A 21,339-nucleotide genomic window follows, 5' to 3' on the forward strand; every position below is an offset into this window, starting at 1 on the left:
ACGAATCATTCCAATTTACATTTGACTCTTCATTATTATTAGGTGAGTCAATGGGACTTGTTCTAGAGGTAGACATCTATCACATAATATCAAATGCGTTAAGAGATTAATATATCACATAATATTCACATGTTAAAAATATATAGTTTCCAACAAAATTTGTTAAGCAATCATTTTTCAAGTAAACACGGTCGAAGTCCAGACTCACTAATGCATCCTAACAAACTAGATAAGACACACTAATGCAAAATTCTGGTTCTCTAAGACCAACGCTCTGATACCAACTGAAATACAGTTGGGGACAACCACCGTCCCACCCAGTGCCTTCCCAGCTAACCGCCTGGTGACCACTGAGTGTACCTCAGATACTGATTTTAGGGCCGGCCTCTCGGCAATTGCCAACCCTCGTAAGGGATCGCAAGGAGTAAGAGCCAATGCTTCGTCACAGGTAACACTGTGAGAATCTCCTTTACGACTAACCCGTCACACATGGACGGCGTTATACCAGCTCTGATACCAACTGAAATGTCCCGTTCTTATTGATTAAAAACGTTCCATATTAATTGATTTCGTTGCTAGGTTTTGACCTCTATATGAGACGTTTTTCAAAGACTGCATTCATTTTAAAACAAACCATAACCTTTATTTCATCAATAAAGGTTTAAAAAGCTTTACGTAGATTATCAAATAATGATAATCTAAAATATCCTGTTTACACACGACCATTACATAATGGTTTACAATACAAATATGTTACAACAAAATAAGTTTCTTGAATGCAGTTTTTACACAATATCATACAAGCATGGACTCCAAATCTCGTCCTTATTTAAGTATGCGACAGCGGAAGCTCTTAATAATCACCTGAGAATAAACATGCTTAAAACGTCAACAAAAATATTGGTGAGTTATAGGTTTAACCTATATATATATATCAAATCGTAACAATAGACCACAAGATTTCATATTTCAATACACATCCCATACATAGAGATAAAAATCATTCATATGGTGAACACCTGGTAACCGACATTAACAAGATGCATATATAAGAATATCCCCATCATTCCGGGACACCCTTCGGATATGATATAAATTTCGAAGTACTAAAGCATCCGGTACTTTGGATGGGGTTTGTTAGGCCCAATAGATCTATCTTTAGGATTCGCGTCAATTAGGGTGTCTGTTCCCTAATTCTTAGATTACCAGACTTAATAAAAAGGGGCATATTCGATTTCAATAATTCAACCATAGAATGTAGTTTCACGTACTTGTGTCTATTTTGTAAATCATTTATAAAACCTGCATGTATTCTCATCCCAAAATATTAGATTTTAAAAGTGGGACTATAACTCACTTTCACAGATTTTTACTTCGTCGGGAAGTAAGACTTGGCCACTGGTTGATTCACGAACCTATAACAATATATACATATATATCAAAGTATGTTCAAAATATATTTACAACACTTTTAATATATTTTGATGTTTTAAGTTTATTAAGTCAGCTGTCCTCGTTAGTAACCTATAACTAGTTGTCCACAGTTAGATGTACAGAAATAAATCGATAAATATTATCTTGAATCAATCCACGACCCAGTGTATACGTATCTCAGTATTGATCACAACTCAAACTATATATATTTTGGAATCAACCTCAACCCTGTATAGCTAACTCCAACATTCACATATAGAGTGTCTATGGTTGTTCCGAAATATATATAGATGTGTCGACATGATAGGTCGAAACATTGTATACGTGTCTATGGTATCTCAAGATTACATAATATACAATACAAGTTGACTAAGTTATGGTTGGAATAGATTTGTTACCAATTTTCACGTAGCTAAAATGAGAAAAATTATCCAATCTTGTTTTACCCATAACTTCTTCATTTTAAATCCGTTTTGAGTGAATCAAATTGCTATGGTTTCATATTGAACTCTATTTTATGAATCTAAACAGAAAAAGTATAGGTTTATAGTCGGAAAAATAAGTTATAAGTCGCTTTTGTAAAGGTAGTCATTTCAGTCGAAATAACGACGTCTAGATGACCATTTTAGAAAACATACTTCCACTTTGAGTTTAACCATAATTTTTGGATATAGTTTCATGTTCATAGTAAAAATCATTTTCTCAGAATAACAACTTTTAAATCAAAGTTTATCATAGTTTTTAATTAACTAACCCAAAACAGCCCGCGGTGTTACTACGACGGCGTAAATCCGGTTTTACGGTGTTTTTCGTGTTTTCAGGTTTTAAATCATTAAGTTAGCATATCATATAGATATAGAACATGTGTTTAGTTAATTTTAAAAGTCAAGTTAGAAGGATTAACTTTTGTTTGCGAACAAGTTTAGAATTAACTAAACTATGTTCTAGTGATTACGAGTTTAAACCTTCGAATAAGATAGTTTTATATATATGAATCGAATGATGTTATGAACATCATTACTACCTCAAGTTTAGTAGGTAAACCTACTGGAAGTGACAAGAAATTATCTAGCTTCAAAGGATCTTGGATGGCTTGAAAGTTCTTGAAGTAGGATCATGACACAAAAACAAGTTCAAGTAAGATTTTTACTCGAATTAAGATAGTTTATAGTTATAGAAATTGAATCAAAGTTTGAATATGAATATTACCTTGAATAAGAAAGATAACCTACTGTATATAACAAAGGTTTCTTGATCTTAGATGATTACTTGGAATGGATTAGAAAGCTTGGAAGTAAATTAGTAAACTTGAAGGGATTTTTGAAGTGTTCTTGAAGTGTTCTTCCTATGATGATTATAGCTTGATTCTTGAAGTGATTTTTGATGAAGATGATGATTAACTACTGGAAAAATACGTTCACAATAGTGTGTGTGTGTTGAGAGAGAATTAGAAAGAGAATTGGAAGTGAAATGGAGTGAATGATGAGTGGTAATTGGTGAGTGGTGAGTGGGGTTAAAAGGAGTTCTAGTTAGTTGACTAGCTCATGGTAGAAGTTAAAATTGATTAGTCATACATGACATAATCAAGAGTGGAATCCCATGCTAGTTCCTATTGGTATATACCCATAGTAAGTACGTTTTGAAGCTGTGTATAATACGGGTAAGAATACGACTAGAATTCTTGATGAAAGAAAAGAATGGGAAAGTAACTGTAACCATTTTCGTTAAGTATGAGTGTTTTGATATATGTCTTGAAGTCTTCCAAAAGTATTTTAATACATCTAAATACACTACATGTATATACATTTTAACTGAGTCGTTAAGTCATCGTTAGTCGTTACATGTAAGTGTTGTTTTGAAACCTTTAAGTTAACGATCTCCATTAATGTTGTTAACCCATTGTTTATTATATCTAATGAGATGTTAAATTATTATATTATCATGATATTATGATATATTAATATATCTTAATATGATATATATACATTTAAATGTCGTTACAACGATAATCGTTACATATATGTCTCGTTTCGAAATCCTTAAGTTAGTAGTCTTGTTTATATGTATATAACTCATTGTTAATATACTTATGGAGATACTTACTTATCATAATCTCATGTTAACCATATGTATATCCATATATATATATATCGTCATGTCGTTTTTACAAGTTTTAACGTTCGTGAATCGCCGGTCAACTTGGGTGGTCAATTGTCTATATGAAACATATTTCAATTAATCAAGTCTTAACAAGTTTGATTGCTTAACATGTTGGAAACATTTAATCATGTAAATATCAATCTCAATTAATATATATAAACATGGAAAAGTTCGGGTCACTACATCAAGTGCTCAACAACTTAGAATATTTTTATTAAAACGTTTATATATGAAATCTTGTGGTCTATATTCATAACGCTGCCGGCATTAAACCTATATCTCACCTACTTTATGTTGACGTTTTAAGCATGTTTATTCTCAGGTGATAACTAAAAGCTTCCGCTGCAACATGTTGAATTTAAGCAAGATCTTGAGTATGCATATTTGTGTCAAAAATAAAACTGCATGTCGGAGGATTTGTAATGTAAAATATGTTGGAAGTCGTATTGTTATTATCACATGTAAAGTTTGTAAGTCTAAGATTATCGCTAAACGATAATCATTATTATCTTATTTAAACCTTGTATTTGTAATAAAAGTTATGGTTTGTATTGTAAAAACGAATGCAGTTTTTGAAAAACGTCGCATATAGAGGTTAATACCTCGCGATGAAATCATATGTTATTGTATTCGTCCTTATGGTTAAGGTCGGGTTATGACAGTATTAAACATGTATTCTTACCTTTTATGTTTAATAATGCGTTCCGATATTACCATGATAGCTTAATTAATCTGTATGTTGCCATGATAGAAGTTTGGGTTAGCGTGATTATGTTAAATTAGTACGGTTATCGTTATTATGCTGAACTAGGAAGTCTGATAGATTTGTATGCTAGCATCTTAAGGATTGACCAACCTAGGTTGTGATCATGACTTGTCCACCTATATGAACTTAGCTACTTCATAGGATTAAGACCCCTGGTTATACTGTATCTGAAGATTCTATGAACTCGGTATGGCCGGAGTTCCCGAGAGGCATTTAATGCGCTTTTAGGACACGGAACTTAGGAATTGAGACATGAATGACCTAGTATGCCTATTGACTGTTCCAAAGAGACCTCTTAGGAGCTGTTAAGATCTAGCTAGTGCCCTGACTGTATGATCCCAACCTATTGCATGTTTTTGTTTGATTGTTGCCCTAGGATTAAGTCATATTCACCGTCTAGGTACCTGTTAGGTTTCTATTTGTTTTACTTTCAGTATATCAACTTTAATGTTGTATAATGTTTGTCTTGGTTTGATCTCATTAGTATGATGAAATGGTTGTTAGTTTTCATTTAAGGTTTTGTCAACTTAACTCGACGGACTCCTTCCGTTTGTGATCAGTGTTCAATCAACACGGCACGTTGTTATTCAGTTAACCAAACTGATAACGAGGGTTAGGATTAGAACTCAACTCACTAATAAACCTAGTGCTTTACTAAGGATAACCTCCGAGGTATAGTTACATTTCAGTTATACAACTACGTGACATGCTTTTCACTACTCAACGAGAACTCTGAGAGTCTAGAGATAAGTAGGTCTGTGTAATTGGCTCATCCAACCAGATCTATACCATTTCAATCATAAGCTTTAATATCAACATAATTACCTTTTCCTAACCCAAACTAATATTTTGGTCAACATTTCCTTGATCTGCATACTCCGGACATCCTCACACTTTATTTACTTTTCCGCAATTAGGATTGACTGCTACTAATATTGTTACATTCGTGTAATAATTTTTATTCTACATGTGTGTCTTGTATGGTCTGCACCTTCCGACAAATGCATAAATATGCATATATGTTTGTTAATATCATTATTTTTGGCTTTTTAGAAAAAACGTAGAAAAACGAAAATATAATTATGTTTTGACCACCTTTTTCCCTCAAATTTTACCTACACAATTGATCTTTGAAACAAGACATTCCACAGTATAGAAACACAAATTACCGTGTGGGGACCCATTTCTCTACGTCCGTGTGTCGGTGGATCTATTTTCCACGTACGTTAGCCCGTTAGCCTTTACCACAACTATCTTGCGCCGTGCGCGCACTGCACCTTAACCGTCACACTATACCCAAAAATACTATGCCCTTTACAATTGACTTCTACTCACACAGTAGCAGCTCATTCTACACAATGCAGATCTGAAAAAAGTCAATACATACAATCTCCGTGTATCTAATACTCTGATTACCACTTCAATTGTATAAAGGTATTTCTAATTTAATATTTGTAAACTTATTTGTTACATCAAATCTTCAAAACCCTAGCTATTGTACTTGTTGTATCAACAATTTAGAAGTAAATGATGCTCGGCCGTGGTTTACCGTCACGATCCGGAAGTTTCCGGCCGGAAAGTTTAGGGCAAAATGCGCTGGCTATAATCAGAAACGTGTTCTTCACGTTTTTTGTAATCGGTGTGTTAGTTTTTACTGTTATTGCTGCTACCTATGAACCTGAAGATCCTTTATTCCATCCTTCAACTAAAATAACAAACTTTTTAACTTCCACTTCGAATGCCACATTTATATCCGATAGTACTGTTGTGAAAACTGGTGAGGATTTTATGAAAGCGAACGAAACTGCTTTCGGTAGTTCGATAAATGCATCCGATGTAGTTAGTATAGGTACGTTACCTGCGATGGATAGCGAGGTTGAGGAAAAAGAGGCGCTTGATTGTAGCGGCGAGATCGATAAGCCGATTGATTGTACTGATCCTGAGGTTTTTCATTTGATGATGAGTGCTGCGATTGAGCAGTTTAAGGATATACATTTTTATAGGTTTGGGAAACCGGTACGTGGAATGAATGATAGTTCTTGTCATATGGCGTGGCGGTTTAGGCCTAAAGAAGGGAAGACTGCTTCGCTGTATAAGGATTATAGGAGTTTTGTGATTGCTAGGTCGGGGAATTGTACGCTTAGTGTTGTTAGTATTGGTGATTATCATTCGGGTGGGAATGCTAGGAAAAGGAAGAAGCATCAGAAGCCTGGGTTTGAGAAAACGCCGATGGGTGAAGATGATAAGAACATTGGTGTTCAAGTGGTTGGTGAAAGTGTGAATGATACTCTTCCTGTTGTTGAATCGGAGAAATCGTTTGATCAAGGGAAGTATTTGTTGTATAGTGGTGGTGGAGAACGATGCAAGAGTATGGATCATTATTTGTGGAGTTTCATGTGTGCGTTAGGTGAAGCGCAGTACTTGAATAGGACACTTGTGATGGATTTGAACATTTGTTTGAATTCTGTTTATACTAGGTCGGGTCAAGATGAAGAAGGGAAGGATTTTAGGTATTACTTTGATTTTGAGCATTTGAGGGAGTCTGCATCTGTTTTGGATCAGGATCAGTTTTGGTCAGACTGGAACAAGTGGCATCAGAAAGACGGGTTGAGTATCTCGCTCGTGGAGGATATTAGGGTTACGCCGATGAAGATGGTTGGGGTGAAAGATACGTTGATTATGAGAAAATTTGGTAGTGTTGAGCCTGATAATTACTGGTATAGAGTTTGTGAAGGTGAAGCAGAGTCTGTTATACAAAGACCATGGCACATGATTTGGAAATCGAGAAGATTGATGGACATAGTTTCAGCAATATCAGCAAAATTGAACTGGGATTTTGATTCTGTTCATGTTGTGAGAGGTGAAAAGGCGAGGAATAGGGTACAATGGCCGAATCTTGATACAGATACTTCCCCTGAAGCTTTACTTTCTTCATTGCAAGATAAGGTTGACGATGGAAGGAATTTGTATATTGCAACAGATGAACCGGATACGTCGTTCTTTGACCCGTTGAAAGACAAGTATTCGACCCATTTTCTAGATGAATATAAAGATCTTTGGGATGAGAACAGCGAGTGGTATAGTGAGACGACAAAGCTGAATAAGGGTGTTCCGGTTGAGTTTGATGGTTACATGAGGGCATCTGTTGATACAGAGGTTTTTTTGAGGGGTAAAACGCAAATCGAAACTTTTAATGACCTCACTAGAGACTGCAAGGATGGCATCAACACTTGCACTTCCGAAGCTAGCTAACTTCTTAAGGTTTTGAGATCTTTCTTGTGTTTGTATGTGAATTATCATGGATCGTATTTTATTATACTGTCACTATTAAGAATTTTTGTCCTAAACGTAAACGTATAGTGTGAGGTCAAGTAGCACGTTAGATGTCTTTACTTTCAGATAAGTTACCTCTTTTGTAATTCTAGAATGTCGTTCGTTGATCATTAAGATCATGTGATACTATTTCATTTGCCTAATTCTGCTCTTGGATATATTGTGATGCTGTCATTTGCGTAAATCTGCTCACTTTTTGTCATGCACATTGTGTTGTAAAAAGTCCTATGACTTCTAGTTGTCGTATTAGTCAAATTATCAAGCCTAGCGGTGGAGGATAGTGTATCCGAAGGGTTATCTGCCCCATCTTGATTGTTTTTTAAAAAGTACACTAAATTTTTTTTTTTACCAAAAAAATGGTTTTTTCTAGTGTGTACTCTCATGTGAAAGTCGGGTTCAAGTTTTGCCACTGATCAAACCTTTGTTCTAAAGTCCCGTTTAGCTCACGGAATCCAATGGGATTCCGTGAGACAAACTTGACACATGAGAACAAACTGGGGAATTGCTAGAAGCAATAGATTTATGTTTGTGGGCATTTTGTTCCTTAAACTATTGCTGCTGTATATGGCATCAAATGAGGCATTTTTTAGTACTAGTTGAATTGGGTCCGGTGTAATCGACTCACAAATACTTATTTGTTTGTTAGAAATTTGTTACATTTACTAAAATTGATTCTTGAAAACTGATTAGGCGTGTTGTACTTAAAATTAGAGTCTAGCTTATTCCAGTGTTAGAAATTTATATTCTAAAATTACCAAAGATGACCATAAAATTCAAGGAGAAATTGTACACCAAATACACCATGAAAGATGACTTCTTTTCTTATCCAAACCCAAGCCGAAACTGAAAAAGAAGAAAACTAACAGTTTCTCAGGTGCCTACAACACCGGAAACATTACACGTTATACATCTTTCTGATCCAAACCCGAGCCAAAACTGAAAAGAAGGAAACTAACCGTTTCTCAGGTGTGCATAACAACACCGGAAACAATACACATTTTTATATTTACAAAATAGTAAATTTCAAGTCTGTACTTGTGCAAGAACATAAGCACTTAAAAAACATCCAAAAACTAACTGAAGAACCAGAAACCTCACATTGGGCAAGTGTTTTCTTCACCTTCTTTGGGCATCATCATATGGTTTCTGCAAAGTGGGCAAGTAACATTCCAATACTTTAACCATTTTTCAACACAAGATTTATGGAAAACATGTCCACACGAAAGCCGATTTATCTCTGAATCGGGTTTAAACTCAACCAAACAAACTGAGCATTCTTGTTTGGTGCGCCGGCACAACGAGTCGTAAAGGATCGACGGTGTTCGGCTTCTGAATTCTTCCATATAAGTTTCGGATGGTGTTCCTCTGCAGTCAACTGATTCTGAGTGTGCTTGATTGTTATAATCTTCCCATGATGATACATGAATGCCGATCACGTGAAGGATCGAACGAACTATTTCCTTCATTATCGAAATTGACATGGCTGTGTTCACCAGTATCACACACAGGACACCGGCATCAGATGGGCTCTGGTATGGTGACAGACCCATTTTGTTAACCTAAGTTGATACATAAACAGGATCAAACTTCATATTATTGATAAACGTAAAACTTGTTCTTATTGTTTTTAGCTTGAAAACTGGAAACATTGGTACACTTTTATAGTTAGTGATCTTACCTTTAGCAGGCAAAAATCTTGAAACAAGAAGCAGATGAATTTGATGTTCTTATAAATCCTCAACTAATTTGCTCTGAAAAAAAAAAAAAGAAAAAAAAAACCATAAATTGCAAAACATCAGTACATAAGATTCTAAGAAATACACACCATTAATAATTATTTCTTGGATTCATAAATTTGCACCTACATATCCATATCTTTGTATAACGGTCTTAACACAAAACTATAGATTGTATGATCATATTATATTATGGGGAAATCTAGAATGAACAAGATTTTAAACCCTAATAATTGTTTTTTTCCCTTGTCCTTACAATTCTTATCAAGAAATAGAAATATATATCCAAACAAGTCCATAAGTTAGGTTTATAATTGGATAGAGGTGAACAAAAAAAGGTAAAAAAGAAAGACTAATCCTGCACCACTTCCACTTTCTTTTTCTAAATATAGAATAACACAAAGTTTTGAGCAAAAATTCTGTTAATTACAAATAATTGCAACAAAAACACAATCCAGCCAACCAAAAGAAAATGTTAAACAATAAAAACAACAATAACAATAACCAATCATATATGAGTGGGGTATGGGGAGGTGGGACGTAGACAATCCTTCCTCTATAATAAAAAAATTATTTCTCCACCCCGAGTTAAACACTCAAGAGCGGAAAGAGCGGAGAAAGTCATATCTTCGACGGATAAAGAGATTGCTTTCAAGGGGACCTCCGGCCATTGTTAAACAATAAAAAGAGCTTGTAAAATTAAGCACACAATTGGGTTCTTACCTCAATTAAAAAAAGAAAGATCTAACCACAAAGGAATCATGTAATGAAAAAAAAGTCTAATTGGGGAATAACACACACTCCCACAAAAAGGTATTTATTTATATCAATTATTCAATATAAAAGATCAAAACTTTAAAAGAAGTAAAACACTTTGTTGAAATTTAAAGCAAACCCCAGTTGCTAAACCAAAAACCCACAAGAGATCCGGGTTTATTTCAAGAAAAGAATTTAAATTTAAAGTGGAATCTATAATAGATCGCAATAATCTTTCCTATATAATCAGTGACTTGAAACAGCTAAAAATGGAGATGAAAGACATACCTAGATGCAACAGATTGAGCTTCAATAGAATTTAGGTGATTTGAATTGTAGAATTCAAATGAAAAATTGAATCGGGTTAAATAAAATTGAGTAATAAAGAGAGTGAGGAAGGTGGGGGAAGAGAAAGTAATGGATGATGATGGGCACCTCAATAACACCGCCTACTTGAATTGGTATATCTTCTTGTTGCTACGCAGTATTTATATATGCCAACAACCATAGTAGTATCCCTATCGGATAAATAAAAAACAGTTTAAAACTAATTTTATTAACTTTAATTTTAATTACTTTATTTATTTTATTATATACTTTAATTTTAATTACTATATTTATATTTATAGTTTTAATTTTCTATTACCTATATATATTTAAATTTAAATTTACAAGTATACAACAAGAGTATAAATAAATGGTACTTCTTTATTTATAAAAGTGAATAGCTGATTTAAAACAACTTAATACAAAATACTAAACAATTAAATTGAACACTGAATTATGTATAAGGACACAATGACTTCATATATTCATTTCATATAAATGTCTAAATTAATGAATAAATAATTAGAAGTAATAAAAAAACTAATTAGAGAATTTAAAATTTTATAAATAAATTTTTATTTAAATATTTAGTGAATAATTTTTCTTAAATAACCAAAATAATAATATAGAAAATAAAAATTGAAACATGAAATATATAATTATAATAAATGATAATTAGGCATAGATAAAGCGATTATTTATTTATTTTTATTTTTTTTAAATTCAGGATCCCGATAGAGTAAATATTTGCACTTGAGTATGCTAAATATAGTAGTGGTGAAGCTTAAACTTGAGACCTTTATGTTCAAATCACATTCTTAAGAGTATATTATCATTTTATAATCTCTAAATTTATGAAATAAAATCACGTAAAGATCATGTTAAAACTTGATTTAACATTTCATAATTTTGGTAGTTAAAATACAAGAAAAATGATATCAAGCCTACAAATTTGGAATTATATCAATAAGCACAATGAAATTATATGATAATATTATATAAAATAAAGGATATTATATACTCTCCATTTGAATGTATCTTGTACCCGTACTTTTGTATTTGTTAGATTCGGTTCGGTGACCACTGTAGAGACCCGTCCTAATTCATCAGGACGAAGTCCATATCGATTATAAACGATTCACAACAGTTGATTACATCGCGAGGTACTTGACCTCTATATGATACATTTTACAAACATTGCATTCGTTTTTGAAAAGGCAATCTTTCATTACATCGAAAGTTGACGGCATGCATACCATTTTATAATATATCTAACTATAATTGACTTAATAATAATCTTGATGAACTCAACGACTCGAATGCAACGTCTTTTGAAATATGTCATGAATGACTCCGAGTACTATCTTTAAAATGAGCAATTTCACAGCGGAAGACTTCTTTCATACCTGAGAATAAACATGCTTTCAAGTGTCAACCAAAAGGTTGGTGAGTTCATTAGTTTAACATAAATAATCATTTCATAATTTTAATAGACCACAAGATTTCATATTTCCATTTCTCATAAACATACGTCCCATGCATAGAGACAAAAATATCATTCATAAGGTTTGAACACCTGATAACCGACATTAACAAGATGCATATAGAATATCCCCATCATTCCGGGATCCTCCTTCGGACATGATATAAATTCGAAGTACTAAAGCATCCGGTACTTTGGATGAGGCTTCTTGGGCCCAATAGATCTATCTTTAGAGTTCGCGTCAATTAGGGTGTCTGTTCCCTAATTCTTAGATTACCAGACTTAATAAAAAGGGGCATATTCGATTTCGATAATTCAACCATAGAATGTAGTTTCACGTACTTGTGTCTATTTTGTAAATCATTTATAAAACCTGCATGTATTCTCAGTCCCAAAAATATATATTGCAAAAGCATTTAAAAAGGGAGCAAATGAAACTCACGCATATAATTATTGTAAAACAGTTAATAAAACATTTGCATGTATTCTCAGCCTCAAAAATATAAAGAGTAAAAGGGGAGCAAATGAAACTCACCTAATGTACTTTGTAGTAAAAATACATATAACGACATTTAACAAGTGTAGGGTTGGCCTCGGATTCACGAACCTATATCATTTGTATATGTCAAGATATGTTCACATATAATAGAATAAAACAAATTTAGGTATTAGTATTAATTGTTATTTTAGTAACTTGTACGTTTCATGAATAACTAAATTAACTATATTTATTTTTATATACTTTAAATAGATAATTAATACTTATTACAAACATATTAATATAGTTATGTTTTATGTAAGTAATATATTTTTATATAGAAAATCTTTAATTGATATATTAATAATACTAATAATAATAAGATAAAAATAATAATAAAAATACTAATGATAAAAATAATGATGTTTTTAATAATAATAATAATAATAATAATAATAATAATAATAATAATAATAATAATAATAATAATAATAATAATAATAATAATAATAATAATAATAGTAATAGTAATAATAGTAATAGTTTTAATCATAAAAAATATGATAACTTTGATAAAAATGTTAGTTTCAATAATAATACCAATTTTAATAGAAAATGATAACTTTAACAATAATGATACTTTAAATAAATGTAATAATAAAAATGTTAATACTATTAAGAATGATAATATTAATACTACTAATAATAATAACAATAATAATAATTATAAGACAAATAATAATAATACTAATAAAAATGATTTACTACCTTAAAGGATCAAAAAGATATCAATTTGCCCAAGCCGGGACTCGAACCCGCGACCTCCCATTCACCCAACATACGCCTAACCAGCCCGCTGCCATTTCATTTCTGATATAACTCGAATTAAATTTAATATAACCTTCTTATCAGTCATTCCCTCTTCTTCCTAAGTTCACTCGATCAGAGATCATTTAATAACATAATCACTCTATCATCCTAATCACTTCCTCATTCATCTTACTATTCGGTTTCATCATCATCATTTCTTTATGAATCAAAATCATTATCTTCATTTATATCAAGTGGGTCTTCGATGAACAATAGTTGGGTTTGGGTTACGGTTATCAGCAGGAAAGTAATTAACGTAAAAGGTGATGAAAATTATATTAGTAGCAATGAAACAACTCAAGAGTTGCAGGTTTTCAAAAGAAAGTAAACAAAATATAAATAACGAGAGATGTTGGTTCGATTAATAACAGAAAACGGAACCAGTATCACGTAATGGTATTTGGGTTTGCACGGAATGGGCTGCAGTATTATTGGGCCGACTTGTGAATCAAAATTGTGGGTATGTATGTAGTGACCCGAACTTTTCCATGTTTATATATATTAATTGAGATTGATATTTACATGATTAAATGTTTCCAACATGTTAAGCAATCAAACTTGTTAAGACTTGATTAATTGAAATAGGTTTCATATAGACAATTGACCACCCAAGTTGACCGGTGATTCACGAACGTTAAAACTTGTAAAAACTATATGATGACATATATATGGTTATATATATAGTTAACATGATATTATGATAAGTAAACATATCATTAAGTATATTAACAATGAACTACATATGTAAAAACAAGACTACTAACTTAATGATTTTGAAACGAGACATATATGTAACGATTATCGTTGTAACGACATTTAATGTATATATATCATATTAAGAGATATTCGTACATCATAATATCATGATAATATAATAATTTAAAATCTCTTTTGATATTATAAACATTGGGTTAACAACATTTAACAAGATCGTTAACCTAAAGGTTTCAAAACAACATTTACATGTAACGACTAACGATGACTTAACGACTCAGTTAAAATGTATATACATGTAGTGTTTTAATATGTATTCATACACTTTTGAAAGACTTCAAGACACTTATCAAAATACTTCTACTTAACAAAAATTCTTACAATTACATCCTCGTTCAGTTTCATCAACAATTCTACTCGTATGCACCCGTATTCGTACTCGTACAATACACAGCTTTTAGATGTATGTACTATTGGTATATACACTCCAATGATCAGCTCTTAGCAGCCCATGTGAGTCACCTAACACATGTGGGAACCATCATTTGGCAACTAGCATGAAATATCTCATAAAATTACAAAAATATGAGTAATCATTCATGACTTATTTACATGAAAACAAAATTACATATCCTTTATATCTAATCCATACACCAACGACCAAAAACACCTACAAACACTTTCATTCTTCAATTTTCTTCATCTAATTGATCTCTCTCAAGTTCTATCTTCAAGTTCTAAGTGTTCTTCATAAATTCTAAAAGTTCTAGTTTCATAAAACAAGAATACTTTCAAGTTTGCTAGCTCACTTCCAATCTTGTAAGGTGATCATCCAACCTCAAGAAATCTTTGTTTCTTACAGTAGGTTATCATTCTAATACAAGGTAATAATCATATTCAAACTTTGGTTCAATTTCTATAACTATAACAATCTTATTTCAAATGATGATCTTACTTGAACTTGTTTTCGTGTCATGATTCTGCTTCAAGAACTTCGAGCCATCCAAGGATCCGTTGAAGCTAGATCCATTTTTCTCTTTTCCAGTAGGTTTATCCAAGGAACTTAAGGTAGTAATGATGTTCATAACATCATTCGATTCATACATATAAAGCTATCTTATTCGAAGGTTTAAACTTGTAATCACTAGAACATAGTTTAGTTAATTCTAAACTTGTTCGCAAACAAAAGTTAATCCTTCTAACTTGACTTTTAAAATCAACTAAACACATGTTCTATATCTATATGATATTCTAACTCAATGATTTAAAACCTTGAAACACGAAAAACACCGTAAAACCGGATTTACGCCGTCGTAGTAACACCGCGGGCTGTTTTGGGTTAGTTAATTAAAAACTATGATAAACTTTGATTTAAAAGTTGTTATTCTGAGAAAATGATCTTTATTATGAACATGAAACTATATCCAAAAATTATGGTTAAACTCAAAGTGGAAGTATGTTTTTCTAAAATGGTCATCTAGACGTCGTTCTTTCGACTGAAATGACTACCTTTACAAAAACGAATTGTAACTTATTTTTCCGACTATAAACCTATACTTTTTCTGTTTAGATTCATAAAACAGAGTTCAATATGAAACCATAGCAATTTGATTCACTCAAAACGGATTTAAAATGAAGAAGTTATGGGTAAAACAAGATTGGATAATTTTTCTCATTTTAGCTACGTGAAAATTGGTAACAAATCTATTCCAACCATAACTTAATCAACTTATATTGTATATTATGTAATCTTGAGATACCATAGACACGTATACAATGTTTTGACCTATCATGTCGACACATCTATATATATTTCGGAACAACCATAGACACTCTATATGTGAATGTTGGAGTTAGCTATACAGGGTTGAGGTTGATTCCAAAATATATATAGTTTGAGTTGTGATCAATACTGAGATACGTATACACTGGGTCGTGGATTGATTCAAGATAATATTTATCGATTTATTTCTGTACATCTAACTGTGGACAACTAGTTGTAGGTTACTAACGAGGACAGCTGACTTAATAAACTTAAAACATCAAAATATATTAAAAGTGTTGTAAATATATTTTGAACATACTTTGATATATATGTATATATTGTTATAGGTTCGTGAATCAACCAGTGGCCAAGTCTTACTTCCCGACGAAGTAAAAAATCTGTGAAAGTGAGTTATAGTCCCACTTTTAAAATCTAATATTTTTGGGATGAGAATACATGCAGGTTTTATAAATGATTTACAAAATAGACACAAGTACGTGAAACTACATTCTATGGTTGAATTATCAAAATCGAATATGCCCCTTTTTATTAAGTCTGGTAATCTAAGAATTAGGGAACAGACACCCTAATTGACGCGAATCCTAAAGATAGATCTATTGGGCCCAACAAGCCCCATCCAAAGTACCGGATGCTTTAGTACTTCAAAATTTATATCATATCCGAAGGGTGTCCCGGAATGATGGGGATATTCTTATATATGCATCTTGTTAATGTCGGTTACCAGGTGTTCACCATATGAATGATTTTTATCTCTATGTATGGGATGTGTATTGAAATATGAAATCTTGTGGGCTATTATTATGATTTGATATATATAGGTTAAACCTATAACTCACCAACATTTTTGTTGACGTTTTAAGCATGTTTATTCTCAGGTGATTATTAAGAGCTTCCGCTGTCGCATACTTAAATAAGGACGAGATTTGAAGTCCATGCTTGTATGATATTGTGTAAAAACTGCATTCAAGAAACTTATTTTGTTGTAACATATTTGTATTGTAAACCATTATGTAATGGTCGTGTGTAAACAGGATATTTTAGATTATCATTATTTGATAATCTACGTAAAGCTTTTTAAACCTTTATTGATGAAATAAAGGTTATGGTTTGTTTTAAAATGAATGTAGTCTTTGAAAAACGTCTCATATAGAGGTCAAAACCTCGCAACGAAATCAATTAATATGGAACGTTTTTAATCAATAAGAACGGGACATTTCAGTTGGTATCCGAGCGTTGGTCTTAGAGAACCAGAATTTTGCATTAGTGTGTCTTATCGAGTTTGTTAGGATGCATTAGTGAGTCTGGACTTCGACCGTGTTTACTTGAAAAATGATTGCTTAACAAATTTTGTTGGAAACTATATATTTTTAACATGTGAATATTATGTGATATATTAATCTCTTAACGCGTTTGATATTATGTGATAGATGTCTACCTCTAGAACAAGTCCCATTGACTCACCTAATAATAATGAAGAGTCAAATGTAAATTGGAATGATTCGTGGACTGATTCACAAGTTCCCGAAGAGGAACCGGAAGAAGAGTCGGAACCGGAAGAAGAATCGGAACCGGAAGAAGAATCGGAACCGGATGAAGAAATAGAACCGGTGGGAGAAATAATAAAACGGTTAAGTAAAAGAAAATCCTCAACCAACCGACCAAGGTTAATTATGGTCAATGATGTTTCCGCCAAGGAAGCAAAATATTGGGAGGATTACCAATTCTCCGATGAATCGGATTCCGACGAGAATTCCGATGATGTTATAGAAATTACCCCAACTGAATTTAAAAAGGCAAAAGAAAATAATAAGGGAAAGGGCATAAAAATAGAGAAATCTAATTCCAACCCCGATGAACTTTATATGTATCGTCAACCCCCGAAGTCCTTAAGTTGTAACAATGACCCGGGAACCTCTAAACCACCAGGTTTTTCTAAACCAATGTGGAAAACGACGGCTCGTATTAGGGGAACATCATATATCCCTAGAAACTTGGCAAAACGATCCAAAACCGAAGAAGAAGAAACAAGCAAGTCGGAATAAGATAGTTGTATTCGTGTGGTGTAATATATGTAATATAGTGTGCTTATGCTTTATGATATATGTAAAAATTGCTTGTATTAATAAGTATTTTTTTTATGAATCTAACTCTTGTCTATTTTACAGTATAAAAACACAAAATGGATAGATAACCCAATATTTTAAGAGACCTACCAAGAGACATGATTGATGAAATCTTGTCTAGAGTCGGTCAGAATTCTTCGGCACAACTATTTAAGGCGAGATCAGTTTGTAAGACATTCGAAGAACGTTCCAAGAATGCCTTGGTTTATAAAAGGCTTTCGTTCGAAAGATGGGAGATATCACATTGGGAAATCCATAAGTTACGATGTGTTTACTTTGACGCATATATTGCGGGGAACCCAAATGCTATTTTACGCAATGGGTTAAGAAATTATTTTGACTCAATATATCCGAATATTGGACTTCGTGATTTAGAAAAAGCGGCTAACATGCAACATAAAGAAGCATGTTATGCTTACGGATTAGTAATGTTCGCTTCTCACCAAAGTGAGAACAAGAACATCGGGCTACAACTATTAAACAAAACGTTCCCACAAGTGACGGAGTCGGTAATTGGGGTAAGAAATGAGGTTTTTAGATTGTTACGGGACTGTTGGACATTACGTAACCCTCGTCCCTTTGACGACGTTACAACACGCTGTCTTATCAATGGCCATAACGGTTATGTTCCACAAGACCAAGGATGGGAAGTAATCCTAGTAAAACCAGAATGCATGACTTGTTTCTGGACGTATGAATTACGTGTCTTTATTGCCTTTGCTGAACGACTTGTGTACTAGCTAGAATTATCTTCACAACCATCTTGTATCAAATTTATTGTGTACTATATTTCACGCTATATGTAAAATAAGCGGTATTGTAAGTTTGTAAAATATTGTGTAAAAGTTTGAACGCGAAATATTATTATAATCAGTTTTTCATATAGAATTGTAGTAGTTGAATTGTATATTAGCTACTAAGTATGAACTTAACGGGTAGGTACTACCCGAATTTAAACTTATAAAACGCTAATATGAAGAAAAAGATTTTATAAATGAGTTCATATTATGCTACGAAATACTATTAACTACTCTTAATATTCTGTATGATTAACTTGTTCCATTTGACTATTTTGAAGGAAAATGCACCGACTACTCGACACACAGTGAATATGAATGAAGAGGAATTCCGTACTTTTCTAGCTTCAAACATAGCCGCAGTACAGGCTGCGCTACATACCAACAATAACCTTGGATCTAGCAGTACAGGAAATCGTGTAGGATGCACCTACAAAGAATTCACTGCCTGCAAACCTTTGGAATTTGATGGAACCGAAGGACCGATTGGATTGAAACGATGGACCGAGAAGGTCGAATCGGTGTTTGCCATAAGTAAGTGTACTGAAGAGGACAAAGTAAAGTACGCTACGCATACCTTCATAGGTTCTGCGTTAACATGGTGGAATACCTATCTAGAGCAAGTGGGACAAGACGATGCGTACGCACTACCGTGGTCAGCATTCAAGCACTTGATGAACGAGAAGTACCGTCCCAGAACCGAGGTCAATAAGCTCAAGACAGAACTTAGAGGGTTACGAACCCAAGGATTTGATATTACCACGTACGAAAGACGATTCACAGAATTGTGCCTATTGTGTCCGGGAGCATTCGAAGATGAGGAAGAGAATATCGACGCGTTTGTGAAAGGATTACCGGAAAGAATCCAAGAAGATATAAGTTCACACGAGCCCGCCTCCATACAACAGGCATGTAGAATGGCTCACAAACTAGTGAACCAGATTGAAGAAAGAATTAAAGAACAGACTGCTGAAGAGGCCAATGTGAAGCAAGTCAAAAGAAAGTGGGAGGAAAACGGTGATAAGAATCACCAATACAACAACAGCAATTACAACAATAATCGCAACAATTATCCCAACAATCGCAACACCAATCTCAACTACAACAAACGGCCCAACAACAACAACAACAACAACAACAACAACAGCAACTACAATAATCATCCCAACAATAATAATAACCGCAACAACAACAACAATCAGAAGCAGCTATGCCAAAGGTGTGAAAAGTATCACTCGGGGTTCTGCACCAAATTTTGCAACAAGTGTAAAAGAAATGGTCATAGCGCGGCGAAGTGTGAGGTTTACGGACCAGGGGTTAATAGAACGAAAGGAACAAATGGTGTCGGAACGAGTAATGGCGGAGCAAGTAGTGTCGGAGCAAGTTATGCCAATGTAGTTTGTTATAAATGTGGAAAACCGGGCCACATTATTAGAAATTGCCCGAACCAGGAGAACACGAATGGACAAGGCCGCGGAAGAGTTTTCAATATTAATGCGGCAGAGGCACAGGAAGACCCGGAGCTTGTTACAGGTACGTTTCTTATTGACAATAAATCTGCTTACGTTTTATTTGATTCGAGTGCGGATAGAAGCTATATGAGTAGAGATTTTTGTGCTAAATTAAGTTGTCCATTGATGCCTTTGGATAGTAAATTTTTACTCGAATTAGCAAATGGTAAATTAATTTCAGCAGATAATATATGTCGGAATCGAGAAATTAAACTGGTTAGCGAAACATTTAAGATTGATTTGATACCAGTAGAGTTAGGGAGTTTTGATGTGATAATCGGTATGGACTGGTTGAAAGAAGTGAAAGCAGAGATCATTTGTTACAAAAATGCAATTCGCATTATACGAGAAAAAGGAAAACCCTTAATGGTGTACGGAGAAAAGGGCAACACGAAGCTACATCTTATTAGTAATTTGAAGGCACAAAAACTAATAAGAAAAGGTTGCTATGCTGTTCTAGCACACGTCGAGAAAGTACAAACTGAAGAAAAAGCATCAATGATGTTCCCATTGCAAAAGAATTTCCCGATGTATTTCCGAAAGAATTACCGGGATTACCCCCACATCGATCCGTTGAATTTCAAATAGATCTTGTACCAGGAGCTGCACCAATAGCTCGTGCTCCTTACAGACTCGCACCCAGCGAGATGAAAGAACTGCAAAGCCAATTACAAGAACTTTTAGAGCGTGGTTTCATTCGACCAAGCACATCACCGTGGGGAGCTCCTGTTTTGTTTCTCAAGAAGAAAGATGGTACATTCAGGTTGTGTATCGACTACCGAGAGTTGAACAAACTTACCATCAAGAACCGCTACCCACTACCGAGAATCGACGACTTATTTGATAAACTACAAGGCTCGTCTGTTTATTCAAAGATTGACTTACGTTCCGAGTATCATCAAATGCGGGTGAAAGAAGATGATATTCCAAAGACTGCTTTCAGAACACGTTACGATCATTACGAGTTTATGGTCATGCCGTTTGGTTTAACTAATGCACCAGCTGTGTTCATGGACCTTATGAACCGAGTGTGTGGACCATACCTTGACAAGTTTGTCATTGTTT

At 33.5% G+C, this 21,339-nt stretch overlaps 2 protein-coding genes across 2 annotated transcripts; one reads left to right on the plus strand and one right to left on the minus strand.

Moving 5' to 3' along the window:
• Positions 1–5,709: 5,709 nt before the first annotated feature.
• LOC139891042 (uncharacterized) lies at positions 5,710–7,867 on the plus strand. The gene has a single exon (XM_071873969.1). The coding sequence runs from the start codon at positions 5,888–5,890 to the stop codon at positions 7,610–7,612; it is 1,725 nt and encodes a 574-aa protein (XP_071730070.1). The 5' UTR covers positions 5,710–5,887; the 3' UTR covers positions 7,613–7,867.
• Positions 7,868–8,453: 586 nt separating this feature from the next.
• Positions 8,454–10,634, minus strand: LOC139891043 (probable E3 ubiquitin-protein ligase XERICO). Its single transcript, XM_071873970.1, has 3 exons — positions 10,474–10,634; positions 9,372–9,444; positions 8,454–9,252 (listed from the first exon to the last, which is right to left on the minus strand). Exon 3 carries the CDS (start codon positions 9,241–9,243, stop codon positions 8,788–8,790), a length of 456 nt encoding a protein of 151 aa, XP_071730071.1. The 5' UTR covers positions 9,244–9,252; positions 9,372–9,444; positions 10,474–10,634; the 3' UTR covers positions 8,454–8,787.
• Between the last annotated feature and the right edge of the window lie 10,705 nt (positions 10,635–21,339).

This window comes from Rutidosis leptorrhynchoides, chromosome 2, assembly GCF_046630445.1.
Source record: "Rutidosis leptorrhynchoides isolate AG116_Rl617_1_P2 chromosome 2, CSIRO_AGI_Rlap_v1, whole genome shotgun sequence".
Classification (NCBI taxonomy): Eukaryota; Viridiplantae; Streptophyta; class Magnoliopsida; order Asterales; family Asteraceae; genus Rutidosis; species Rutidosis leptorrhynchoides.

What these genes read in the sequence shown, in the direction of transcription:
- LOC139891042 (XM_071873969.1), top strand. Translation starts at nt 5,888, where the DNA reads ATGATGCTCGGCCGTGGTTTACCGTCACGATCCGGAAGTTTCCGGCCG.
- LOC139891043 (XM_071873970.1), bottom strand. Translation starts at nt 9,243, where the DNA reads ATGGGTCTGTCACCATACCAGAGCCCATCTGATGCCGGTGTCCTGTGT.